Source organism: Heteronotia binoei, chromosome 12 (genome assembly GCF_032191835.1).
Source record: "Heteronotia binoei isolate CCM8104 ecotype False Entrance Well chromosome 12, APGP_CSIRO_Hbin_v1, whole genome shotgun sequence".
NCBI classification, from domain to species: Eukaryota; Metazoa; Chordata; class Lepidosauria; order Squamata; family Gekkonidae; genus Heteronotia; species Heteronotia binoei.
The window spans coordinates 56,907,285-56,935,269 of NC_083234.1; the positions used below are offsets into that span (position 1 = coordinate 56,907,285).

The 27,985-nt window shown below is 45.3% G+C and overlaps 1 protein-coding gene across 2 annotated transcripts; it reads right to left on the reverse strand.

Moving 5' to 3' along the window:
• Positions 1-97: 97 nt before the first annotated feature.
• LRSAM1 (leucine rich repeat and sterile alpha motif containing 1) lies at positions 98-27,816 on the reverse strand. Of its 2 annotated transcripts, XM_060251013.1 has the most exons (24): positions 27,690-27,816; positions 25,889-25,945; positions 24,447-24,491; positions 23,602-23,679; positions 23,157-23,225; positions 22,134-22,218; positions 21,851-21,972; positions 20,637-20,727; positions 19,887-20,017; positions 17,272-17,301; positions 16,101-16,223; positions 14,749-14,888; positions 12,718-12,762; positions 11,844-11,914; positions 11,151-11,250; positions 10,323-10,410; positions 5,886-5,960; positions 4,378-4,458; positions 3,186-3,281; positions 2,412-2,510; positions 2,048-2,179; positions 1,606-1,687; positions 852-982; positions 98-414 (listed from the first exon to the last, which is right to left on the reverse strand). In XM_060251013.1, exons 1-24 carry the CDS (start codon positions 27,759-27,761, stop codon positions 289-291), a joined length of 2,169 nt encoding a protein of 722 aa, XP_060106996.1. In that variant the 5' UTR covers positions 27,762-27,816; the 3' UTR covers positions 98-288. The 2 variants fall into 2 exon arrangements, with proteins under 2 accessions (XP_060106996.1, XP_060106995.1); XM_060251012.1 differs by lacking the exons at positions 98-414; positions 852-982; positions 4,378-4,458 and having other exon boundaries at positions 1,529-1,687.
• Between the last annotated feature and the right edge of the window lie 169 nt (positions 27,817-27,985).

Sequence of the window (27,985 nt, forward strand, 5' to 3'; positions counted from 1 at the left end):
TCTCCAGCCTGGGCCATATGAGTGTCTCTCTGCCCAAAATGTCTCCCTCTCGGCCTCTGTACAGGACCCCTGTAGAGGTGATACAGCAGCGATGGCAGGAAGGGGAACAGCAGCCATGCTTTATGAGAAGCTGATGATGACATACAGGCATATGAGGTGCAAGGAGGTAGTGCAAATCCAAGCTTTCCCTGTGGCAACCCTTGTCCCCAAACCCAGGCAAGGGTAGAGGAAGGTACGGGATTTGTGATGGGAAAGGCTGCTGTGTTCTCCGGAGCTCTATGTTGGCATCTAGCCACTGTGGAAGAGGCGTATGCGCTGCGTGATCTCCTTGCGGCAAAGTGGGCAGATCTGTAAGGCCTCGGAGCAGGTCTGACAACAGCAGACATGGCCGCAGTTCAGGAAAACCATTTGTGCCTAGAAGAGAGAGAGAGAAAAAGAGTCCTTACCCAGCTGTTAAACCAAGACTTTTTGAACCATCTGAGCTAGTCCCATTCTCTGACACACACACCCCCTTAGCTGGAGTAACAGTATTATTATGGACAAAGAAAGGAGACCAGGATGCACATTTTACTTAAAGGTCAGGGGTAACCAGAAGTGGAAGCAGAAAATATATTCGATGCTACTGTAGAACTCAGCATGGCATCTAATACAGTACTGGGATTCCTCAGAAGCTCAGCACTGATATCTCATTCTTGGTTTGTGGCAGAGCAGCTTAGAAGGACTTGCTGTGACTCTGAGCTGGGGAAGCAATAGGTCTCATATAAACTTGACCAGGTGCTCTGTAGTGACCCTGTTTCTTCCTGGCACCCAAAAACTAGCACCCAGTGCCCACATGAGCCAGGAGGCCTTACCTCTTGCTCCATACAGACCACACACTCACAGTTCCGCTCTTCCAAGGGTGTGGCAGAAGGGGCTTCAGGGGCAGAAGGCTCTGCACTGGGTCCTGGAGCAGAAGGGATTGCCTCTTCTGACTTCAACAGCTCTGCAAGGAAACGAGAGAATGACTGAGAGCTAGTGGAAGGAGATCAACAGCCTCAAATAGGGCGTGGGGGATGGAGTTTGGGTTGAATCCCACATTTAATCCTGCTCTAGGCCTGCCACTCATCCCTGCAAGGCGGAAAAATAAGTTTGTTGTCATATTTTTGTCCTGTGCAATCCATTTTCATAAGCATATGGCTGACTGGCCCACTTTGCTGCGAAATTACTGTGCTTATGTCACCTTGCAGAGATTTAACAAACAGTTGCCTACAGAGTGGCTCAGATTAGTATAATGGGCTGAGGCTCAAGGGCTTGTCTGAGTCCACTTAGTGAGTGAGTTGAACCAGGCCTTTTCTGTATCACAAATCGGGCTCTGTATTACTGAGTCAGGCCATTTGCCCAGTCTGCTGGCTTTCCAAGATCTCCAGGAAGAAGAAACTAATACTCAGCCCTCCTGAGATCCTTTAGCAGGAATTGCCAGGATCTGGTCCTGGGATTTGAGGGATGTGGCCATCCACTGAGATATGGTCCCCTCTGTCTCCTTTAGAGGACGTGAGACAGATTTTCAGCAGCATTCAGGTAACTTCATCCACAAAAGACTCCTAACGGGGAAAGAACTAATATTACCTGGTATGGTTTTAGCCACGGCATGTATTTCCTGGGCCCTTCGGATGATGGAAAGTTGCAACCCAGTTTCCGTTATTCCAATCTGGAAGAGAGTTTTGTTAGCTCTACCACAGGAAATAGTGTGCCAGGAATTCTCTGAACCTCTCCCCAAGGAAAAACATTTCCATCTTGCTCAATGCTTATTCTCCAAAGGGCAACATTATGCTGGGTTAGCAAAGCATCTGGTTTGCATGGGTGAAATTTCTTTCATCTGTCCCACCATCCCTCTGTATTAGAGCTGAAGTGGAGATAGTGGTAGGGGAGAGTTCTTGCAGCTTATTCAGGCCACAAGGCATTTGTATTCTCCAGTGAAGCCACACAAAGGAGACTGCCCAGGCCTAGTGCTAAAACCTATGCTCAGGAAGCCAAGGCAGGAGAGGAACCACTGTTGTCCACCTTGTACCTTGGCCAGGTCACTGGGGGCCATGGAGCAGAGAGTTCCTAGTGATATCCGGTGATGAGCGAAGATGGGCAAGTACTGTTCGGCTGACAGGTCAGTCAGCAGCTTCACTAGCTGCTTCTCCAAGCCCTCCTCCTGTGAAAAAAAAAGAGTAGATGGGAAAAAAACCATCACCAGGCTGCCTCTTGACAGTATGCCCAGCCTTGGGCAACTTGGAACAGGCCACAGGGAAGAAAGATCCCAGAGAGAGGATGGAAACCCAGCAGAGCAATGGTTCAGCTTCCTGGGCCCTGGCTGAACAGCAAGCAAGGGCTTTCTTGGGTGTTCTCTTGGCTTCTGCTTGGGCTGTGCCTCGATTGCAAGTCACCTGCAGCCGGAGAGAGAGGGGCTTCTGGTTCAGAAGGCGCTGATACTGGATCAGCCAGTAGTTCTCCTGCTTGGTTTCACTCTTGGCCTCCAGCTCCCGCTGCAAGGAAGAAAGACACTTTCTTACTTCAAGAAAAGATGATGAACAAGCTTATAAGTGTCTCTGTACATAGGCCTGCGAAGGGGCAGAAAGGCTGGTCCAGGTGCCAAAGATGCCCACTGAGATCATCCCTTATTCTTATAATGGCACAATTCAGATGTCATGCACACACACAAGGGACTAGGTTAAGCCTGGTCAGTGATGTCTGAAGGAGACATCTGCCACTGTGGTTAGCCACCCACCACACTCCAGCACCTGCTGACATTCCGGGGTGCTACCCCAGTCTCAACCAACAAGACAAAAAATAGCTGAAGGGTAGAGAGACTGGCTACAAGACTGAACTGGGGAGCCCTCCAGTTCAGTGTTGCCTCTGGCATGAACTCAACAGTGGGGCTTTGGCAAACTGCTCTCAGTCCTGCTTATCTGCAATATTTAGATAGTGATACTAGCCTACTTTATGAAGCTCTTACAGGAATTATAATATATGTGAATTTATTTGAATCTGAAGCAGCTATCCAAATGAATTATTTACTAATCGTTTGGGGGATCTTTCCAGCAAGAGACAGACCAGAAGAGAACAAAGCATCCTTGACTCCTGAGTGAGGTCATGCTTCAGCGTTGCTCTTGCTTCAGGTCATACCAAATCCACAAATGAATTGGCATTGCTATTCTTACCAGGATCTCCTGAAGCTCCTCTTCCCTCTGCTGCTTCTCTTTCAGCAGCTGCTGCAACAGGTCGGTCAAAGCTTGCCGCTGCTCTGCTATCACCTCCTGAAACAGCACAACACAGCCATTTAGGCCTGACTTTAAACCTCCCTTGATATGCCCCCACCCTTTGCCTAATCCTGCAATCCTCCAACACAGCATAGATTTAATCTGGAAAAGGTTCCTTATAACAGAGCTGGGGGTGCCCCACCCTGACTTCTCAGTGCTTTCCATATAAGATTAGCTTTCGCTTGGGCAGTGCGGGTGTGTCGTAACATGGAAATGTCACTCCCTTATGACATTCTATCGTAAAAAAAATGTAAACCAAAACAGGCTTTGCAAGGATTGGCTGGTCCTACACCACAAGGGAAGTCTCACGCTGCAAATGCATCAAAGAGAGACAGAACCAGCCTGAACTGCCTATGACTGTGACCAGGTGAGCTCTGGCCCAGGGCTGTGTGTTCCTTCAACTTAAAAATTGGGTGCCAGGAGAAAACGGAATCCAGCGATCTGCGTATGCTATGCAAATGCACCAAATTTACAGAATTTATTCAAGGGGAAGAGCAAGGAACCAGCTGCACAGGCTGCCCAACATCCAGCCCACTGGATAAGCTTAGGGGCTTGTCTGTCTTCTGAGATTTCATCAGCCCACTGCTGTTTGCTTTCTATCTTTCTCTGCAACCCAAGGGACTAGCAGCTCGCTTTTTCATAAAATGAAAGTGGGGATTCTTACTTGGCCTGGATTCTGCATCCAAGTTCATCTTATTTGTTAGGAACAGCGAAAGACACACAGCTCTGGCTCTACCCACTAAGCAGAGTGGATGCAACTGGAGGGATGAAAGGTGCTCTCTGGAATGTTGCTTTTGAGTGGATATTTTAAAATCAAAAGAAACCCAGCAAAAGTCATGTAGCAAAATGTGAAATGTTTGGCAGGGGGTTCCTTTTGCCAGTTGGAGTTGAACCCAACAGAGGCCAGTTCCTTCCAATGATTCCAGATCTTTGAATGCAACAGTGTTTGCAGGAAGTACCAAGCCATAGAAAACCAGGACTGAGATATCCCTTGCCCCACCCCAACTCCTGGCCAAGCAAGGGGGGGGGGGGGGTGAGAAGAGCATGAGTGAGCAGATAGTTCAATGTCAGCAGCCCCAGAAGCCCAACCTACCTGCAGTGCCTCTGTGTCCAGCTGTTGCCTCTTTACCTCCAGCTGTGTCAGCTGCAATAACTCTCTCTCTATTAACTTAATCTAGGCAGAAGATGAAACGGGTTTTTACTTGCATAGGAAAGGACTTAACTGTCACTGGTTTCAGCTCTGGCCCCAATGAAACTGCCTGGGGTGCCACTGTACCCCTCCTGTGCTCTCACTAGGCCTGGCAGGGCTAAGCAAGCGTCCTTTGCTTCTTAGCAAACAGGCATGCTTTGATGAAGAGCAGGGTCTCTCCTTGCATTCTTAAAAAAAAAACAACTCCACACATTTGCCCTTGTTGCCTTGGGGAAAAGGTGGCCACGTGGCAACTGTCTGCATTTGTAGCTGGGTACTGTTGCATTGAAAAGGCAGGTGCCTTCTTTTTTGGGGACATGGCATGCACTGCTAGTCTCAGCTGTCTCCCTTGTTGCATGTAGTCCTGGACAGTGGGGAGCAGATATCCTGAACATTCACATTTGATTCCTTTGCATAAACCACATGCTGACATGCCAGGAAGAAAGCTGCAGACATTGGCTCTGAATGACAAATTGGAGGGAAGAGGAGCATGGCCAAGGAGAGCTCAGGATCTCCTAGCAAAACAGGGGACAGACCCCTTCTGCCAACCTAATAGGCCTCAGATAAACCTCTTCCATTCTACATGCATCATATACTGCTGAATCGTAGTGGCAGATGAAGCATGTCTCTCTAGTGTCTGGAGGTGGATCTCCAGCAAAGTCCTGCTCCGCTGAGCTATGACAAAGCCTCACTCTTGGAAGCAGAAGGGGGCCAGCAATGTATCATCTGACAAAGGGGAAGGACTCACGGAATCTAGTTAGATGATAACCCATGCTTTTGGTAAGCTTCCCAGAGACACTGGGTGCAGCAGTAAGTTTCCCAGAGAGGCAATATGGTTCTGACTGAAACTAGAGCTTGCTACAGCAAAGCCACCACAGAACAGCAAAGTCAATAAACACCCTTGCCCAGCACCTCTTAGAAAGTCCTCTCCCAGGTTCACGAGACTGGAGGCCAAAGTACCCTGTTAACCAAAGGAAGGGTGTGTGGGAGGGAGGACACAATGTGGAAGAACTTGCAGACTCTATTGCCTCAAGCCTCTGGCAACAACGACTCAATCCACTTCTGCTCATTTGGGTTGCAGCCGCATGCTCTTACACTGATGCGCTTCACTTTTGCCAGAATGGATCTGAACAAGCAGGTTGGTGACAGAAACGGAAATTAAAACACAACCATAAATCATGAAGTTCATGCATTTATGGGCCATTCTCTGATGTGGGATGGAAATGCAATGGAAGTTTCCAGTAATGGGGCATACCTCACTGGTTCTGAAGGAGTGAAGCACAGTACTTGGCTTGCAGGCCAGGATAATTCCACTCTCTTATAACATGGGTTCCTGGGACTGGACTTACAAAGGCAGACTGTCCAGGGAGGAAACCTGAGGTGACCCTTGCAGAATCCCTTTTTCCACTCACCTGATTTCTGATCTGGCAGTGCATAAGATCTCGCTTCACCTGGAGAGCTTCAAAGGCAGCCTTCTGCATTTTGCTCTAAAAGATGGACAACAAGAGATAGATGTGAAGCTCTCATTAACATCAAGCATCCCTGTAGCTTAATAGTTTGGTCTAAAGGTTCAAGGCAGAGCAAGGGCTTGAGATGCATTAGCTGTAGATGCTAAAAATAGAGCCATTTGCATGCTATGCCACTCAGCCATGGCCCCTCCCCAAAGATGACCTGCTACACATGAATGAAACCGCCTTCAACTGAGTCAGACCATCTAGCCCATACTACCTCCTCTATCTGGTATTGGCTCTTTGAGGCCTTCTCAAGCCCCAGTAATCAAGAACCATTTTTAACTGCAGATGCAGTTAATGTACTCTACCACTGAGTAGTGGCTCTGCCTTCAGACAGACAGTTGTCAGACTGTGTTGGGATATCCAGATCAGGGATGCTAACTCATTTGTTATGAGGGCCAGATCTGACATAAATGAGACCTTGTTGGGATGGGCCATGTTGGGCCAGGTCATGTGTGTACCTATTTAAGATTAGGTAGCAGAGATATAAATTTTATAAACAACACAGACAAACACAAATATATTTTTTAAAAAACTTAAAACATGGTTAAAACATTAGCACTCATTGGTCTTAAAGATGCTTTCTTTGTATTTCTCCCATGGGGTCCAGGGAACTGGGTAAAGGAAGCCCTGGCTCTTTTCTTCCTTCTCCAGGGGACTGGGGGGGCCCTCGGCCAATAGAAGGAAGAGAGGCTTGGCTCAGTTGCTCTGCTGTGCAACTGAGAGAGCCTCACATAGCAAACTATTCCTCCCCCCCCTTCCTCCCCAAGGGAGGAGCCTCAGCCTCAATTGCTCTGTAGCTCCTGTGCAATTGAGCAAGCCTTGCAAAGCAAGCTGTTATGCAGAAGGAAGCAAGAGGGAGAAGGAAGCAAATGACAGCCAGTTGCTCAGGGGCCTGATTTGGCCCCCGAACTGCATGTTTGACACCCCTGATCTAGACCATGCCTGCTCATGTACGAGCTTTCCCATCTATTAAGAACTTTATCAGAAGCTCTTTTCAGCATTCCACTGTCTTCAGAATTTAAGTGGGTGATTGTCAGAAATAGGAATTGGTGGGGGGGAGGCATTCCTTGGATGGAGAATGCATTCACCAGCCAGGTTTACCTGCTGCCTATGTTAACACCTTTCAGGCATCAGACAAGCTCCCATCGTCCATGCTTTTAATTACAGATGCTGAGTGAGCAGAAGGCAATCATGGATCTTTCCCTGCTTTTCACCTTACAGCAGCCCACTGTGACTCCCCAAAAGGCATTGCCAGAGACCACAGTCTCTGTGTGGCATGGAGCAAAAGTCACCGGTGACAGCTACAAGGAGGGGGGTGGGAACTGGGCAAAATCATTACCACCTTGCCCTTGCACCAGTGGACCTCTTATTTCTTCTGCCAGTCTTTCTGTGGTTCAAGAATAATGTGGATCCAACCCATCCCTACTTCTTTTAACTAAAACTTGCAATTTTTATTATTTTTTATTTTGCTTAAGTCTGTTTGACATCTTTGGTCTATGGTTTTTTAATCTCCTTTTTTCTCTTCTGTTGTAATGTGAGTTTGTGTTCACACGTTTAATAAGTTTTGTGAGTTGCTGTGAGCACTTTTGGTACAGTAGGTGGGATTACAGCACTTAGGAAACGAGTACAGAAAGCAAGCTAGTTGTAATAGTTGGGCATCTATCCATTAGATCGGTTGGCCTCCCCATCTGTACTATCCTACTGTGCTGATTTGCTGCACTGTCCTGCTACACCATCTTATCATATTGTTCTGCCGGACTATTCTGTTGTAGTGAATATTGTAATTGGCTTTTGTATTATTATGCTGCTGTAATTTTATTGTGATTTTATTATTTATATTGTGCTCCACCCTAAGCCCCTATGGGGGAATGGGCAGAATATAAATAAACAAATAATAATAATAGGATGCTAAACATGCCTACATAGAATTAAGACTGCAAAAATTATTTAGTGCAAAAATAATATTTCACCACTGTGTTATTAGTACAACTCCACTCTATCAAAATATCACAAAGATTCCAAATACAAATTCTTTAGTCCAGCAGGATCTATAATTCAGAAACCTTCTCCAAGCAACATCATGCAAATGCTGTGTCACTCAGTCACTTTCAGTGAGCACTCTGGAGGCAGAAAATGCCTTCTAAACTGAAAGTCAGTGTGGTGTAGTGGATAGAGTATTAGATCTGGGTTAATTCAGGTTCAAATAGGGTTGCAAATTCCCAGATGGGGGCATGGGATCCCCTGGTTTGCAGGCCCTCCCCCCACTTCAGGGTCATCAGAAAGCAGGGGGGGAGGGAAGGAAATGTCTGCTGGGCACTCCGTTATTCCGTATGGAGACCATTTCTCATAGGGTATCATGGAGAATTGAACTGTGTGTATCTGAGACCCTGAGGGGGCTGTTTTTTGAGGAAGAGGCATCAAATTAGCAGTATAGCATCTGATGCCTCTCCTCAAAAAACCCTCCAAGTTTCAAAAAGTTGGGCCGGGGGGTCCACTTCTGTTAGCCCCAAAGGAAGGTGCCCCTATCCTTCATTATTTAAAAGCATTTAAAAGGTGTGCAGTCCCTTTAAATGTGATGGCCAGAACTCCCTTTGGAGTTCAATTATGTTTGTCACACCCTTGCTCCTGGCTCCACCCCAAAGTCCCCAGATATTTATTGAATTGGACTTGGCAATCCTAGGTTCAAATCCCCCCCTCAACATCCATAGCAAGGGAGTTGGTTCAGAATGACAGGGAACAAGAACAAAACCACGTTAAGTACCTTTTTCCATCCACAGGAGCTAATGTAACTGCCAGTCAGGTCTGTGACGAGCATCTGACATATCTGATAAAACCCAACCCCTATTATACAGTAAGGCATAAACTTAATTAAAACAATACTATGAGGGACAGACTATTCTGATTTTTCTTCAAGTGTATCTTCAATGTATCGGTGGGTCAGGAAGCTCTTAGACAAATACTACTTCACAAGTTCCTGCAAAGCCTGGCAATTTAATGTTTAGGCTTTGGAACTAGTACCATTGAAACAGAAAATATATAGTATTTTCTAGGACAAAGGTCACTTGCTTAGAAATAATGCACCACATCTGTGCTGCAGAGGGTCATGGGAGAGAACCAAAGTTTTGAACAGTGAACAAATGTAAACAAAATGGATGTATACATGAATCTTCAGGTCTTCTCACTAAAATTCTGCCACAGTGCTTAGAGTGTTGGACTAGGCTCTTAGTTAACTCAGGCTCAACACACATCCTGCCCCTCCCCCACCATGGAAACTTGCTGGGTGACTTTGGGCCAGTCAAACAGTCTCAGCCTAACCCACCTTACAGGCTTGCTGTTGTAAGGGTAAAATGGTGGAGGGGAAAACAATGTAAGTTACTTCAGGTCTCCCCACTGAAGAAAAATGTAGGATTTGAATGAAGTAAATAACAAAACAAAATACAAAAATAAACAGAATATCTCATACATACAATGTGTGTTTTAAAACAGCAGAAAATAAGTAGCAAGACCCTAACAGCTACGTAGGAAAATTACATGGCATAGCTACCCTTGGACAGTACTGATTCAAAACACAGGCAAGGAGATTGCATGCTCAGCATAATCTTGGTATGATGCTAGACTCCTCCTCCCTGAACTGCTATTTTTCTACAACTAAGGAATTGGTTGGTGTCTCTTCTAACATTCCACAGAAAGTCTAAAGTGAGAGTGTGTGGGAAGATCCACTTAGATATGTATGGCTTTAAGAAGACCTCTTAAGAAGAGAACCAAAACTATTACAATATTCTAAGCCCGTCCTGACAAATGCAAAATTAACACTGAAGTCTACCCAATCACCCAGAAAGGTTATTCAAGTTATGAAGTTCTTGCAAAGGCTGGTTGGGTGTTTTTCCCCCTAGTGTACTAGAATTGCTAAGCTGGGCTACACCCACGGTACAAGGTACAGCTTGTTCAACATTCAGTAGTTTAGACCAGCCTGACAGATCCTTCCAGAAAGTCCAAAAATAGGAAAACAAATTGCTATTCCTGGTATTTTGCTGCTCAATGGCTTGCACAAAGACTGCCTTTGAATAGGAAGTTATAACTAAAAGCTATAAACTGAAGCATAGGTATGGCTGCCTCTGAACCTGTTCTGCTCATGGTACAGCCCTCCTCTAATGGAAGAGGTATTTCTGCCAGAGAAATGTTCCTTGTACCATAGAGAGGCTCTGAAATTAGAAGATAAGGTTCATAGGATGCAGCTCTTTGAAGCTGTGCTTTGGCACATCCCCACCCCTGATCTTGTGCATTCCACATCCTTTGCCCCCCTCCCCCAGCCCATGCTCTCATACGCAGCACTACCTCCTGCAGAATCTGGCCGATGGCTTTGTTCTGGTCCAGCTGTTGCCAAGCCAGGATTTGTTGCAGTTGCTCATCCATCTTCACTATGCTGCAAGAGAAATAATCCCAGAAATATCTCTGTTGGTTTGTGGGTGCTAAATGCAAATTGGGTGGGGAGCTGGGCACTGAAGCAAAGCTTGAGGCCCTGGAAGTGAAGTCAGTTTGGGGGAAGTTTAAGGAAGGGCTGAAAAAGGAGCCTGGTGAATTGCAGTAGATCTGAGGCCATGACCAATGCCAAATGTTTCTTCTGTGGTCTCCTAGCTGACGACACAGCAGGCAATGGGTATAATTTGTCTTGATTCTCAAGCATAGATCTTGCACAGCAGCAAGTGAAAACAACATGCCAAGTATGGGCTGTTTAATCAAGACCTGGAATTGACTGGTTTGGTGAAATCACAAGAAACGTTTCAATAAATAATTGGGTGCCTTATTTTCAGGTGCCCAGTTCAAACATGAGCGTTAAGTGAAAATGCCATTGCTGTTTTTTATTGTTAAAAGATCCAGGCAACCAATCAAAATTTCTGGCACAGAGTCCAGACGTCAGAAAAACAAACAATACCCCAAACCAGAGGCTGGTATTTTTCTGGCTGGAAACACTAGAAGGGGTTTTCCAAGGTGGTGAACTGTCACAAATAAAAGTCTCTGCCCAGAGCTCCCTGGAAGAGGGATAAGGGAAAGAAATAATATCTCAAAGTCCACTTCCTGTCTATGAGTACCTGTAAGCTGTTTTAACTTGTAATGGCCTATGGTTATGCAATAAATTTTATTACTACTACTAACTGTAAGTACCTGGTACAAGTCTGGTTGACAAGGTCTTGACGGCGTGATTCAAAGGCCATCTGGACAAGCTTGGTCTTGTACGTTTCTGCCAACATCTGTTGCATGGCCGCTGCAAGGGCAGAAAATACTGGGAGTCAATAGCCCACCCGGGCCCCTCTTCATGCACTTGCAAGGACCGGCTTCTGGAGAACTGCTCTCTTTTACACTTCATGATGGTAGCAGTGTTTCCACAGAAGCAAACCAGGAACCCGTCTAAGCAGCTTCCAAATCTGCTTCTCATTGTTCCAAGTACTAGCAGAGAAGGTGAAAGGAGGGCTAAGATATTCCTTTGAGGGGCACAGCAGAGGAAAGTTAGGCCTGCCTCTTGGACAACAGGAACCAGATCAGCAGGGCATTTCTTGCTGGAGGAGAAACACTGATATGTGCATATTCCAACTGTAAAAATGTAGGTAACTTTATAGAAGGGAGGGCAGGGCACAGCTGGAATCAAACCTTCACACCATGTGATCTCAGAAGTCAGCCCTAAACACCCAACTGCAAATGCACCCCATCCTTCCTGCTAGGAGCCCAGGGAGTGGATGTGCTTCCTACTATGAGACCTCCTCTGCTGAGCTAGTAGATGGGTGACTCAGTGCAAGCTGGGACTTCAGGGAGTTGATGGCGGCACTGAGCCTTGCTAAACTTGCCCATCAACAAACTCACAGGCCACTTCCCTCCTGCGCAGCTGCTCCGCCTCCTCCTGAGTAATGGCCATCAGCTGCTCCATCCTGATCCTAGAAAGCAATGAGAGAAAGTCAGCTACTGCAAGATCAAGGCAAGAGCTTCCCTGTTTATTTCACAGACTGCCATCTGCAGGTCATAGGGTTGCCAAGTCCAAGTCAAGAAATATCTGGGGACTTTGGGGGTGGAGCCAGGAGACATTAGGGGTGGAGCCAAGATCAAGGCTGTGACAAGCATAATTGAACTCCAAAGGGAGTTCTGGCCCTCACATTTAAAGGGACGGCACACCTTTTCAATTCCTTCCTTCCATAGGAAATAATGAAGGATAGGGGCACCTTCTTTTGAGGCTCATAGAATTGGACCCCCTGGTCCAATCTTTTTGAAACTTTGGGGTATTTTGGGGAGGGGCACTATATGCTATACTGAAAATTTGGTGCCTCTATCCCAAAAAACAACTCCCCCAGAGCCCCAGATACCCACGGATCAATTCTCCACTATTTTCTATGGGAATAAATCTCCATAGGGAATAATAGAGTTCCCAGCACACATTTCCCTCCCCTCCTCCTGCTTTCTGATGACCCTGAAGTGGGGGAAGGGCCTCAAAACTGGGGGATCCCCTGCCCTCACCTGGGGATTGACAATCCTAGCAGGTCACCATATTGCTGGATCTGACTCAAGGCCCCATTAAGTCCAGCATCCTGCTTTCAGCACTGGACAATCAGATGCCCTCTGCAGTTCACAAGCTGATGGCCAGATGCTGGAGATTAAAGCAATGAGGAATGGCCAAATGTCTTTTGGTGTACTGACCCAGCTGCTGTGCTTTCCAAAGCCATCCCAAGAACAAATAAGAACTCACCGATCATTCTCTAGAGATTTCAGAATCTCAGAGTTCTGTTTTTGCCTAGAAAGACAGAAACAGGATTTGTTAGACCAAGAAGAGCATCCTCCTCCTAGACTGTTCTCACTTGTCCCCTCGTACATCTCTTTCAGTCCCCCCATCTCCAAGCTATGAAAGAGTTCTGCCCTTCTCAAAAGCAAAACAGAATGAAATAAAATATGAAATTCTGATTCTAAAAATAAACAACAGATAAATACATTCAAGGAGCTTCCTTTTGCCTTTCCCATTGCTCAGTTGCAGTTAAGGCTTAAAAACTTTTTTAAAAAGTAAACAGGCTCTTAAAAATGTCTTAACTTTTAATAAACATGTTTTGTGTCCTTGCTTTTTAATACTTTATTGTACTGTTTTAATACACACAGGGCTTTTTTTGTAACAGGAACTCCTTTGCATATTAGGCCACACACCTCTGATGTAGCCGATCCTCCAAGAGTTTAGAGGGCTCTTCTTACAAGGCGTACTGTAAACTCCAGGAGGATTGGCTGCAACAGGGGTGTGTGGCCTAATATGCAAAGGAGTTCCTGCTACAAAAAAAGCTCTGAATACACAAGTTCAAGTGTCTTGTTATTAGGGACAACTCACTCTGAATTCCTACTAGAGTAAACATTCACATGTTGTGAGTGTTCCCTACCTAAGGATCTTCCTGCCTGTGACCCTTTTCTCCTGTGGGAATATATGGAAGGGGAAGGCTTGCAGTTTGGACACACCTGCTTCATCCTGTTTTCTCCAGTATTTGGGGGTGAGTATGAGTGTGGGCAATTGGGTAATCTCGCCTGAGGTTTTTCCTCAAGAATTCTGATACCATAAAGTAACTGCCTGTGCAGCTGTGTAACTGCCAAGGCAGGCTCCCCCTTGGTTGTTGGGGAAAACTGGCTACATCGACCTGAGTACTTGTCAGATTAACTATCATTACATTTTTAATAACCAGAATAGGAGTGAGTGAGCAAGTGAGAAGAAGGAGGGGGCTAGAGGATGGGCAGGGAAAAGAGAAAGAGCTGTTAGGGTTCGTGTTCTCTGCTATTATGTGTGACTGAGGCTGCTGAAGGAAGCAGTGTTCTGCTGCTAATTATATTTGAATGGATGCTTTCTCTCTATGAACTGCCTCAAGAGCCAACTCTTGAGATAAAAGGCAGAAGTATATATTGTAAATCAATGTTGGCTCATTAATTTAACTACTGCATTATTGGAGCCACCTTGATGATCCAGGATAACCCAATTGCATCAGATCTTGGAAGCTAAGCAGGGTGGTCCCTGGTTAGTATTTGGATGGGAGGCCACCAAGGAATTCCAGGGTCACTTTGCAGAGGCAGGCAACAGCAAACCACCCCTGTAAGTCTCTTGCCTTGAAAAGCTTACGGGGCTGTGACTTGATGGCACTTTACAAGCACATGTTACTAGGGCCAGCATGATGTAGTAGTTCAAGTGTCAGACGAGCCAGCATCTGGGAGACACAGGCTCAAACCCTTACTCTGCCATGGAAGCTTGCCAGGTTACCTTGGGTAAATCACACACACTCAGCCTAACTTACCTCACAGGGGCCATTTTGAGGATAAAATGGAAGGGGGATGAATCTTGTAAGCCACTTTGGGTCCCCACGGGGGGAGAAAAGTGGAATGTAAATTAAATAAATAATAAACAGATACACATTGCTGAACAATTAATGACATTTTGATTATTAATATTAGTCTCTGGTATGTTTAATTTGTTCTGGTTTGAGAATCAGGAATTCCCTGCCAGCCAATCTTTTCTTTTCCATTCAAAATAATCACAGATTGGTTTCACCAGGGGACAGCTCCTGGCTTCTGACTCCTACTGCCAAATGTTCCAAGAATTACACTCCATCTGACCAACAGGTACTTGTCTGGGACCATGCCAACAAATCAGACTCTCACCAAGATGTTTTGAGTCTTGGCTCAAGAAATCCAGCTTGGACTGCTAAGAGCATAATTTCTGGGACTGCTGCACCCACTCTCACCCATCAACGCCTCTGACCTCTGGTTCTCCTCCAGCAGCTTCTGGATTCGGCCGGTGACCCCCAGCTCCATCTCTTTCAATTGCTCTAGCAGCTTCATGCGCTCTGCCTCCAGGCGCTGCTGGTGTCGTGACAGGCCCTGCTCCAGCTTCATCTGCTCCTGCAGCCAAGAGAAGAAGAGACGATTGCATTTATACCCCACCCTTCACACCCCAAAGGAGTCTCAGAGTGGTTTACAATCTCCTTTCCCTTCCGCTCCTCACAACCGACACCCTGTGAGCAATGCTCCCTCTAAGCTGTGGAGTCTTGTGAGCGACAATTCTACTTTGTGAGCTGCTAGCATCAAATTTGTGAGTGATTTGATTACTGCACACAATAGTTTGCTCTGGGGCTATCCTTCCTGAGCTAAAACAAAAATGTGTGAACCGGAGGCTAAAAAACTGTGAGATAGCTCACACTAAATCAGCTTAGAGGGAACACTGCCTGTGAGGTAGGTGGAGCTGAGAGAGCTCTGACAGAAACTGCCCATGAGAGGAAACCCACTGTACTTAATTAAGTCTATGGAAGCACCATCTCTCCCATGCAAACTTTCAGAATTTTAAGCTCTGCAGGAGAAGCCTGGCTTTGGATTCCTTCTGTTACTAGAGAACGGTGAACTTCTAAAGTTTAAACAAAAAAATGAAGTTGCCTTAATGCACATTAGATTTATTGGTCCCTTTAGCCTAGAACTATCTTGCTGCCTGTCACTGACTGTCCAAGATATCATAAAATGTCTTTCCTAGCCTTACTATTAGTTATTCTTTGAACTGGAGATGTTGAGGATATCTACTTATGTATATATGTGAGTACATGATGCTTTTCAGAGTATCATTGACCACCTCTGATTGTAGGAGATTGCAATCTAAATGTGGATAGTGGGGCAGGGAGGGATAACAGGCAAAGGGGAAGGGAGAAGGAAGCAGAACATAAAAAGAACTTTGTTAGATTGGATCAATAGTCCATCTAAGCCAGCATCCAACAGCAGCCAAGTAGATAGCTTGGAAGATCCACAGGCAGAGATACCGAGGCCAAGGTCTTCTTTTGTTATTGCCCCTCAGCAACTGGTATTCAGAGGAACACAGCCACTGGCCATGGCTGAAGCTGATAGACCTATCCTCCATGAATGTGTCCAGTCATACAATACAACATTCTGTGGCACTAAGTTCCATAAGTTTATTCTGTATTGTGTGAAGAAGTATTTCGTTTGGTCCATCTGAATTTCCTACTGGTCAGTTTATCTGTGTTATCTCTATTACAGAAAGCAGAGAAAAAAGAATAGAGAGGGAAGAATGGAAGAATCAAGGGAAAAGAGAATGAACATAAACATCATTACCGCCTTCATACTCTGGAGGATTTCCCCCTTTTGACTTTGGTTCTGCTGCATCAACTGCGCCTGCTCCCTTTGCTCCAGGTCTAACCAGCGTTCAAACTCCAATTTCTCCTGCATTTTCTGCTCCTGAAAGAACAAAGAGCCTTGTCAATATATCCAAACCATGCTGGTCACTATTTAAGGTGTGGATCAAGTTCTCAAAAGAAGCAAATGAGACAATAAACTTGCACTGGGATTGTACCACTTCAGACTGCAATGCAGGTAAGGGCTGGCAGGAAGGTATTTTTTCTTTAAAAATCCTCATAAATTAAAAAAAAGAAAACCCTAGCACATCAGGGAGGAAGTCAGGTAAGAACTTCACCCCTTGCATAGTGGGATTTTTTGAAATGTGGGATTTAAAAAATATTTTTGTATTGAGAAGTAGTATATCATACAAGGCCCACCAAAAATAAGTTTCCTTCCCCATTTGTGGCTTGTGAGGACTAAGGCAAAGTCAATTTCAGTAGATGGTGAAACCCAGAAAATCTGCTATGGAAAACCATGGTTTTTCCACCAAAGAGCTCAAGGTGGTGTATGCAGTTATTCCCTCCTAGATTTTATTTACAAAACAAATTTGTCATGTCAGTTAGGATGAGTGACTGGCCCACCCAGTAACTGGGGATTTGAACCCAGCTGTTCTCAGTCCCAATCCGACTCTAGTCACTCCCTCATGCTTACTCGCTTGCCCCACCCTCTCAAATTTTGGGCAGTTCTTCTCACACTTGTGCCAGCAAAGTAGTTCAAGAGCAGAAAGCAAGCAGATAGGCAGACAAGTGGAGACATGGTGCATCTCCCCAAGAGATCTAGACAGCACTTGCTGATGTGCAAAAGGCTTTAGTTTTATTTATTGCTTCCATTTTCCAGGTCAAGCACTTGTCTCAGATGACCACCTTGCTGAGGGCTTGACAAAAGTTACCCTTCCCTCTAACCCTAGCTCTGTGGTTTTTGCGCTAGAACAACCACTCCTCTCTTCTCTTCAAGAGCTCCCACCTCTCCTCCAACCCTGGCTCTGTGGTTTCTGCACCAGAACAACCTCTCCTCTGCTCTCCTCAAGAGCTCCAGGAGACTTTATTTGCAGGGGATGGCAAGAGCTGGCTTGCCAAAAAGAAGGACCAGTCAAAGGAAGACTTCTTACCTTCCGCTTCTCATACTCCAGAAATTTGTTCTGAAAAGGAAGCACAAACAGAATGGAAAAGTGACCTTTTATGGGCATTCTGAAAGCCAATGCAGTGTAGTGTTCAGGTTCAAATTCCCACTATGCCATGGAAGCTTGCTGGGTGACTCTGGGTTAGCCACACAGTCTCAGCCTAAACTGCCTCTCAGAGTTGTTGAGAGGGTGAAATGGAGGTGAGGAGAACAATGTAAACCACTCTGGCTCCCCAATGGGGGGAAAGGCAAGGCATAAATTAAGTAAACTAATAGGGAGCAAGGGCTGATTGTTAGTCTGTTCTTATGCTGTTGAACAAAAGTGACCATCTCTGAGCCAGAAAGAGCACACTGAAAGCACCTTGCTCAACCCACAGAATGAAGCAGACCTGTGAAAGGAAGATATACACCCTGGCAACAGTTCATGTCCCTCTGGTCTTGGTCCAGTGAGCAGTGCTGCACCTGAAAACAGTCCCTGGCAGGTCTTTTGGTGGTCCTAGACCTTGATGAGTATTTGGGATTAACAAATTCCCAAATACTCAAAAATACTTGAATGGCCAAAAGTATATTGCAAAACATTTTACAGTACTGACAGAGGCTAGAAGACTTTGTTCCTCCCGAAAGTATAAACATCCTCACTGAAGGTCATATTCCTTCACTGAAAAGTGAACAATTTTCCTACCACTGTGAAAAAGTCTCCTGGTTTGGAGGTCAGAACGATCCCAAGCAATAGAGGTTTTGCTTATTGACATATAATTAGTGTGGTAAGCTCACCAAATCTGCAAGGACCCTAGTAAACCCCTCCTAGAATGTACCAATCCACATAACAGAAGCTGACCTATAGGCAGGTCTATGTCTGACTCTGAGGAGTAAGGATAGTATGTCTTATTGCATTTCAAATTTCTGTGTTTTAAACTCAAACACTTCCCCTCTTGGTCTCATGTTGCACCCAATAAAAGCATAACAAATTGGACAGAGTGTCAAGCATATTGCACTAACTGTAATTATGTAGCCTGTCTTAACACTTAGGAATCAGTGTTACTTGAAGGTTAGAAGACTTTGTTCCTCCCAAAAGTATAAACATCCTCACTGAAGGTTGTATTCCTTCACTGAAAAGTAAAGAATTTTCCTGCCACCAGGAAAAAGCCTCCTGGCTTGGAGGTCAGAATGACCCCAAGCAATAGTGTTTTTGCTTATTGACATATTCTCTGGAACCAAGACAAAAATCTAAACAAAGAATCTGAACAACACCCCTTGGCTATCTGCACATTTTCGGATGACCACCATAACCACAGAGTGCCACCCAGATGCTAGATGCCAGGAAGGCAGGGATTGGAGGTACAGAACAAAAGAGCTTTAAAGGAATTACCTCATCCTGAGTGATCTCCCAGAATAGAGATGGGTTTCTTTGAACCAATAAGGGGAGCTAAAAGTCTGAAGCAAGAACTTTGTAACCAATCAGCTAGGCCTGCTTTGTTAACAAAATTGTATAAATAGGTTATGTTTTGTGAAGGAGAGCTGAGGAAAAACGCGGGCAGGATGTTGGTATAGAGAGAGTTGTTTTTCCTCCTGCTGTCGATGGCAATAAAAGAATCTCTGGACCAACTCACTTAGACCTCTGGCTGTTGAGTCTCTTAAACTGGGCTGGGGACTCAACCCTTGGCACTGATGGTGTGTGCAACAGCAGCAACTGTCACTTCCTTGGGTGGTTATCACGGGAAGCCAAGACAGAGCCCAGAAAGGATGGGCTGCTTTGGGAGATGGCTGTTCTTGCTCCTAGTGAGCCCAAGGGTCCCTCTGCAGCCCCTTCTGTCCTCCTCTTCTGGAAGGAAGAGCCTAGAACAAGCAGCTCAAAAATACTGCCATACTCATCCCCTAACAGGCTTTGCCATGGATTGGATTTCAGTTGCTCTCAGCCACTTTGGGAGCCTTGGTTGTCTGAATACCAGGATATTTAACACAGATATAAAACAGTAAAACCAGAACAAGAGCGATTTAACCAATACATTTTCATTCTGCCTTTCCCTCAAGGAGATTCGGGTGATGTGCTGCATTCTTCCTTCTCCACTTTATCTTCACCAAGACCATGAGGTCAATTAGGCTGAGAGTGTGGCTAGCTCCAGTAAGCAGAGTGGGGAACTGAAACTGGGTCTCCCTAGCTCAACCCTAGTCTCTTCACCCATATGTGAGATGGGAGTCAGAAGCTGTGTAAGGAGTGGGGTTCTGGTGCCTTATCTACCAGGCCCACAAACCAGGCTGTGGCCTGGGAGCCAGTCTCCACTCCTTGCCCTCCTGCACTTCAATAAAATAAAGGCGAACCATTTCAAGGTTTGTACACTGCATTTAACCTAAAGCACTTGTCCCCCCAACCCCGCCCCCAAAGACTGATGCTGCATCATACTACCCCAGACCATTGGTCACTATAGTAAAGAACTGCCTTTTTTGATTGACAGCAGCTCTTCTCGGTCTCAGGAAGAGGAAGGCTTTTTTCAACACCTGTTACTGAAGGTCCTTTAACTAGAGATGCCAGAGGCTGGCTACCACTAGCTTGTAAGTTTCTACTGGGAGAGATGTTCCACATTCCTGGAGCAGCCCCCTGCTCACCTGCCATTCGGCTTCATTGTTCGCATATTTACAAACCGTCCTGCTGACCCCATCCACCAAGGTCTCTCCTCCATCGCTTTCTAACACCGGGAGTAAATACTGGGATGGAGGGTTATATTCAATTCCCGATTCTAGAGGGACAAAAAAATGCAGCACATCATACCACAAACCTCATATCACAACCTCTGTGAGAACAGGTAAGGTTCAGAGCTCATAACCAGCATAGTGGACAAGGGAGATCAAGATTAAAACCTCTGCAGAGCCATGAAGCCCACTTGGTGGCCTGAGGAGACTATGAGTCTGAGCTACTTTGCGGAGTTGTAAAAAGAAAAGGGGCTAATTCCATGTTTGCCAATGTCATCCATAAACAAATCTGCCTGCTCAAATTAACGTTCACAACTGAATGCCCTTATTTTGCCCCAAGAAACTTGTCATGTGTTATTGGGAGCGATTTGAAGCTGAACATATGAAACTGCCTTAAACAGAGTCAGAGTATTAGTCCATTTCACTTAGTACTGTCTACTCTGGCTAGCAACAGCTCTCCAGGGTTTCTGGCAGAGATTCTTTAACAGGAATTGCCAAGGATTTAACCTGTTTAATTAAGGAATTGTCCAGCTTAATGGGATTTAGATCCAAGGACTTGAGCGTAGGATTGCAGCCATACGGAGCTAGAACTATTCCCCTCTCTTTCAGAGGAGCATGATATATCTTCTCAATACTGGGCTCCAATTCAAACTCAGTCTTACTCACCTTCACATAGAAACTGCTGGATGGCTTCTGTGCCAGTGCTGCAGATGGTGTCCGGGGGATAGGTCATGAATGAGGCATCCAAAGTCAGCATCTGCAGAACATGGACACACACAGCCAGAACTGTAACTTTCAAGTTCTGCCCAACCTGCAGATCAAACCAGATCCTAGAAAGGGCAGCACACCATTCAGAGTACAAGCTTCAAAAGATGCAGATCGGAAGCTTCAGCTGATTCCTAATGCAGCAGCACTGTTGCTAAACTAGGCTGCTTCTACTGAGCATATTCAGTGGATTTTCCAGCAGCTATGCTGGCTGCTGCTTTTCTTTCAAGCTCAGTTCAGGTGCTGGAACTTACTTTTAAAGCCCTCCATGAACCTGAAGGATCGCCTCTTCCCATATTTTATTTATTTATTTTACTTATATCCCACCCTCCCTGCTGAAGCAGGCTCAGGGCGGCTCACATTCAAGGTCATAAAAAGCTATTAATAAACCATAACATAAAAATATAAAGTACATCACAGATAAAAGCATATAAAACAATATAATAAAACAATGTCAGGTGATGTTTTGATCTAACAGCAGAATATATTGATGTATTAGTAATGGCGGGTAGCTGCCAATTCAGTCGATCTTAAGTTTTATTATTTAGCTATTACTGCTGGATGTCCTCTTAAGAGAAAGGTCACAGTAGAGTGTTCGAGGTGGGCCAAATAATGTCTGGTTTTTCTGCGGCCAGATGGTTTAATATCTATTTTTTTTCTGTTGTCATGGATTTTAATTAAAAAATGCCTAGCAGAAGCGCACCTTTTTTGCAGGCCCTGCAGAACTGTGAAAGCTCTCACAGGGCCCTAACCTTCTCCAGAAGCTTTTTCCACCAGCAAGGGGCCTCAACAGAGAAGGCCCTGGCTCTGGTCATCCTGGCCCTGGCCTCTTTGATGCTAGGGATCGAGAGCAGGTTTTGTGACCCTGACTGAAGTGCTCTCTGGAGTACATGCCATATGAGCCTCAGACCCCATGAAGACCAGCCCAACAGGCCTTGCTGGTAATACCATACACTCTACGAGCAAATGAACATTATGAGGGCCAGAAATCAGTAGAGAATTTTTTTAAAAGGAAATCTTTTCCAACATGGTTGGAATTTCCCTCGGGGGTTTCACAGCATCCTGGCAAGCACAAAAACAAGCCCACTCCAAACAATAAGACTACCCAGCCATACCTCTAGAGTTCGGATGTGAGCTAGAGCCTGGGGCAACACTCGCACCTGGTTCTCACTAATATCTAAGGTCCGCAGGCTACGCAGGTTGCTTAGAGTAGCAGGCAGCTCCTTCAGCTTATTACCTGCATTGGGAAGAAAAAAAAACCCTCATAGCATAAACATGATCTATGTCATGGATGGCCAGCTTCTTCACCCAGAAGAGCTGGACCTTTCATGCAAAGTACTGCTTCTACCTTGGTAGGCATCTTGTACAAAATAAGTTGTCTGGAAAATCCATTCCTACCTTTCACATTGAGGGTCTGCAGCTGGACAAGATCCCCTATCGAATGTGGAAGTGCCTTCAACAGGTTCCGTTCAACATTTAGCACCTACAAGAGCAGAGAGATGAGATTGGAGGATGTTGATCTCTCATGGTCTGTAAGGTCCAGGCTGGGGCTGTGATTGGCCACACTCAAATCCTACCTAGGCTATGCAAGGCTCTTCATATATATACCAGACCTGGTCAATACAGAGTAGGACACTAATGTAGGACACTCTTTTCCTTTTGTGTCTGAAAAACAGGGCCAGAATTAAAAGCAAGACTGGACATCTCCCAAGGCCCAAAATATGGCAGAAAACCTGCAGCTGATGAGGAATGCTCGGTTCATTTGCTCTTGCTTAGAATGGGGCTTTCCTGCAGGGGCTCTGTGATATTGCAGGGTCCTTGGAAAGAGCTCCCACTTCCTCTGGACAGGAGGCTGGGGAGAGAACAGTTCTTTTGTGGACTGGCCCCATTGATTCTGATATGGCTTAAGGGAGCACAAAGGGGCTGCACGCCTCTTCTTACAGATTTCCTGTTGGGAGAGGAGGTGGTGACTGGGACTCTTTTATATTCCTTTACACCAGAAAGGCACAGACAGGGATAAAAGAAGCATGAGAAAGCGACATTCAGCTCCTTTCTACAGGAGACAATAGGCACAAGCATGCATAGGAGGACAGCAGTGTATTTAGTTGTCAGGGCTGCTGAAGGGCATTTCACCCAGGCTTCTCTCTGCCCCAAACATCGAGCCATCCCTGCCAAAGAAAACTCTTGAGTCCTGAGCAGGCAAGACACAGCAACTCAGTCAAGTAGGGCCCCGACCTTGACAAAGGTCTTGAAGCTCTCATGCAAGCTCCTGAGTCCGGACTGCTGTCCAGCTTCATGAGGCTGAGCAGTAAACAAAATCCCATGAGACAGAAACAGCCTTAGACATTCCACACACAGCAATCATGCTGGCTGGCTGAAACGTTTCTGAAAAGCCTCCCTAGGGCACGGCTCTTTCTTTACCTGGAGAGATGTCAGTTGACCGATATCAGCAGGAAGTGAGGTCAGCTGGTTGTCATGGAGATCTAAAACCTGGAAGAGGAGAAGACAGACAAAATGAGGGTTACCCACCAAGGCCCCAAAGCAACAGAAAAAGAAGAGTTCGTGCTTTAGCTGGGAATGCTAAAGGGGACACATTTCTGTGGTTTATCAGTGGGAAAGTAGGCATTGTAGTACAGAGTGAGAAGCAAGAAAGGAGCTCAGATGACTGTACACCTCTTTCTTCCAGAACGTACAATGGGGCTCTGTGCCTTCCCCTTCATTTCCAGTCCATGAAACCTGCACTTAGCTGAGTCCCATTCCCTCTGCCCCAAGCAGAGCAATTCTAAGCTGGTTGACTCAGAATCCTACTGAGGTTTGCTCAATAGAGCTTACTCCCAAGAAAATGTTCTATGGCACTATTAGTTACCTTCACAGTTATGAGATACAGGAGACTGCAAGACTTTGGGACCAGAGATGTCAAGCAATTTGTATGAGCAATCAGCACCTAGGAAAGAAGTGAAGGCGGCATTTTTACAGTGGCACTGAGAGTCATCATGGGGCATCTTTTCCCCCTCCTCATCAAATTTAAAATTGGAGAGAAGAAAAAGATGCTGGAATGTATGGACCACTGGCTTGATTCAGCAAGGCTCTTCTTGTGTTCTTACTGAGAGAAAAGAAAGGAGAGGAACAGACAACAACAGGGTTGAGAAGAGAAAGGAAGAACCGGGGCACCGATTTATCCCCAGTGGAAACAGTATCAAGAGTGGCCCTTAAGTGCATTAGATTACCTTCCAATGTAAGACCTGGAAGATGGTGTGGCAAAGTGGCTTAGAGAACAAGCTGTGATCCTGCAGGGCCCCAGTTCAAGTTGAGCCACTGTCACAAAGCCACTGGGTGACTATAGGCAAGTCACTCTTTCTCAGCCTCAGCCTCAGCACCCCCACTCCCCCATTTCCAATATGGCCCATCTCACAGGATTGCCATGAAGCACTCTGAGCTCTGAAAGTTTTCAGAGTGGCTTGTTTTTAAGACTATGCATGCAGGATTCCTCATTTCCCCAAGAAAATTAAAAACAGGCTGATGGTAGCACCAAGGAGTTTAAAAGGAGTAAAGAAAACAAAGTAAAACCATTACACTTTCAAATGACTTTGGCCAATCTCATGTCAGATACTGCACTGTAGGGTTCTCAGACTCACTTTGAAGGGTGTGTGTGTAAGCAGAGAACCCAAAAAATTCCCATGTCCACATGGAGGCCACCTATGTATTCCTTACCTTTTTCTGCAGGACTTTACAGGTTGAAAAGGCTCCATATGGAAGCTAACACAGTAACACAAAAAGAAACCAAGTCTTGGTTAGATAAAATATCATGAAAATAATCATAAAGAAAGTCACTTCCATGGTTTAAGAGGCATACAAACTTGAATGCCCTGTATTCCATATTGAGAAGGGATACAGCAAAGCAGTATGTGTGCATGGCGGTGGGGGGAGGGAGCAGGTATGAGATGGGAATAACAGCAGCTGAACACATGAAGCAACTTTATGCAGAGTCAGACTGCTGGTCCATTAAGCCTAGTATTTTCTGCTCTGTCTGTAGCAGTTCTCCAGGGCCTCAGGAAGTGAAATGTCTTTCCCAGCAGCTGCTACTGGATATCCTTTCACTGAAGATGCTGTGGGCTGAACCAGAGATCTTCTACATTCAAGGGAATTCCTCTTGCCACTGAGCTATAATCCCTCCCACCCTGTCTCCTGATGTCTTGTTACCTGCTTTATTGGTGACTAATAGAAATCTTCATTCTGCAGTCTGGAAACCTTAACATAATTTTCAATGTACTGGATGTTTCCTCCAAAGAAGATTTCTAATCCCAATTCTGGAAGCAAAACCAGCTGAACCTTTAGTCCTCAACAGCTACCTGCCAACTCTAGCTTAGACAATTCCTGGAGATTTGGGGGAGATGCCTGAGGGAGGCAGAAGTTAGAGAGCAGAGGGAGCTGAGTGAGGGTGTGATGTCAGAATCTGTCCTCCGAAACTACCATTTCCTTCAGGGAAACTGATCTCTGTAGTTAGAAAATCAGTTATAACTTCAGGTGAACTCCAGGCCCCCACTTGGAGGTTGACAACCCTAATAGCCTGGCGTCCCAACTCCAGTCTTCCCTCAAACCATTAACCCACTTTGCCATTAAGTGGAAATCTTCTGATCCACTTTCTCTAAATACATGGCAAAAAAGTGGGAGTATTTTATTTTAGAAAAAATTACTGAATCCAAAAAAACAATATGAAAATCCAGATGGTACATCCTCATTCTCTCTTATATGGACACCATATTTAAGTTGGAAATTTAAATTTGCAGCCAATCCTCCCTCTCTTTCAGTGCAAGGCTGCTTGTCTTTATTAATGTCTTAATAGAGCATCCCCTATAGGAGGGTTAAGTCACTTTATTATTCTTCATCTGTTTCTCCTTTTTATTTATCTTGTGCCATTCTGCTTACTTTTTTTCTTGGATAACTTTATATTAAATCAAAGAGATAGCAATTATCAACTTATGACTTTATGTTCAGTACCCAAAATGTCATATTTTGAATGATTGTAATGCATTTGCATTGTGCAATGCCTGATACTTAGAATGTTTTGTATGAAGTTGATAAACTCAATAAAGTTTTATTTTTTTGGAAGAAAAAAAACCCATTAACCCACTATGAGGGAATCAGCACCATACCTCTGAAAGTTCACATTTGGATATATCAAGGATATCATCAGCTCCGGCTTCCTTTGCCTGAAGAGAGAGAGAGAGAGGAAGAGAGTGAGGGGTGAACAGTTGCCGAATCCAAAGATCATTTTACTATAAGATCATGGGCAATTTTCCTTCAGAGCATAGTCTGCCCAGAGTATAGTGTATTTCAGAGCATAGTTTTTGAGCCTGCAAACACCTCTGGATTCCTGAATAAGAGGTGGTAGTGGGGGGTGCAACTATAAATGTAGTAAAGGAAGTAAAGACAGTCACAAAAATTGCTATCACAGGAGGCAGAATGAACCACAATATGTCAGGGATTGAAGCCACGTTAACAGTAAGTTTTCAAAATTTCAAGAAGCAGCTCTTTTTAACAGGATGACTTTTTAAATGAACATATTGTTTAAAACTCTTTCCTTGCATACAAATAGCTCACTTTCAGTCACTCAGTGAAGATCTGTGTGCTGCAGCAAGGGCTTTCTTTGTAGAAAAAGCCCAGCAGGAATTCATTTGCATATTAGGCCACACCCTGGTCACCATTGTTTCACACAGGGGTTGTCTGTAGAAAAAGCCCGGCAGGAACTCATTTGCATATTAGGCCACACCCCCTGATGCCACGCGTTCCTGCTCATAAAAAGCCCTGGCTGCAGCGAAAGCTGTTGCCAAAAGCACCTTTTTAAAAATCTGCACAGCCAATCATATCTCCAGTGGCCAATCAGAAGGCCCTGCTGTGCAAAAGCCTCACCAGTCTCCATCTACTTTATAAAAAAAAACCTTTGGTGGGTGCCAGGAAAGTTGGCACTAGGTACCTTGGGGTTCCCTTGTTTTTAAAACAAGAATTCAGAGTTTTTAAAAAAAGAATTCAGTGTAAGTCAACACTACCACATGTCCTCCATTCAATTTTCCAATTGTAATGATATGCTTCAAACTCCACCTATGCATGGGTGCAGCCTTTAGCAAACAACTGCATCACAATGCAAGATCTGGCTCTGGTTCCTTGCTGCTCCCTTCTCTTTGGTTGATTTTCCAAATGGCCTACATTAAAAGAAATTAGTGTTTGGGGATGCTATCAAATTTCACAGCCCCACTGATCTCACTCAGAAATCTTAATTTCATTTTCACCTCTCACTTGTGTGAATCAAACCAGCATGGAATATGAAGCAAATTGAGTGACAGCAGAGTAGTCATTTAGGCTTGCCAATCCCCAGGTCCCAGCAGGGGTTCTTCCGCTTTCCCAGGCTTCTTCCTACCCCCAGTCAGCTGGCCGGTGGGGGGAAGCCCCGCCCCCAAAGGACCATGTGCCCTTCCACCTCCGGAAGCTTCAGTCTCCGATTGAAAGGCTCCCTCTTGGGATGGTGTGTCTGTGTTACTTTGAAGAAGTTGGCAGCAACTCGTGAGTAGAGAAGCCAATCCCTCGCTTCAGAGTCGCCAGAAACGGTGGGGGGGAGGGAAACATCTGCTGAGCACTTCATTATTCCCTATGTGGAGATTGATTCTCATAGGGTATAATGGGGAATTGATCTGGAGGTTTTGGGGTGAGAGGTGAAAATGAAATTAAGATTTCTGAGTGAGATCAGTGGGGCTGTGATATTTGATAGCATCCCCCAACACTAATTTCTTTTAATGTAGGCCATTTGGAAAATCAGCCAAAGAGAAGGGAGCAGCAAAGGCCATACAGTGCTGTTTCTCCAAGGTTTTGGCCAGCTTCCTTTCTTGGTGGGACTCATTAGCTTCAGGGTTCTAGGAACTGCTCTACCTTGTCACGACCCTACTCCCCAGGGCAACTTACCAGGTACATTTGATATTCAAAACGCTTGCGGGCTTCATCGCTGGGTTTCCTTTTACGGAAGAAGAGCAGCATCTTCCTCCTGTTTCCCTGGATCACCACTCAATGCCTAAAGGTAGTCAATGGAAAAGACATGTGAGGCAGAGAGGGAAGAGCAACGAGAATTTCTGGATCATCTCAACATCCGTCTGACAATTACCTTGTCAGACAAGTTCTGCTTGATAAACGCCTCCTCAAAACTATTTTAGAAGTAACTTTCAACAGAACTCCGGCCCTGTTTATGTATTAAAAATACTTCT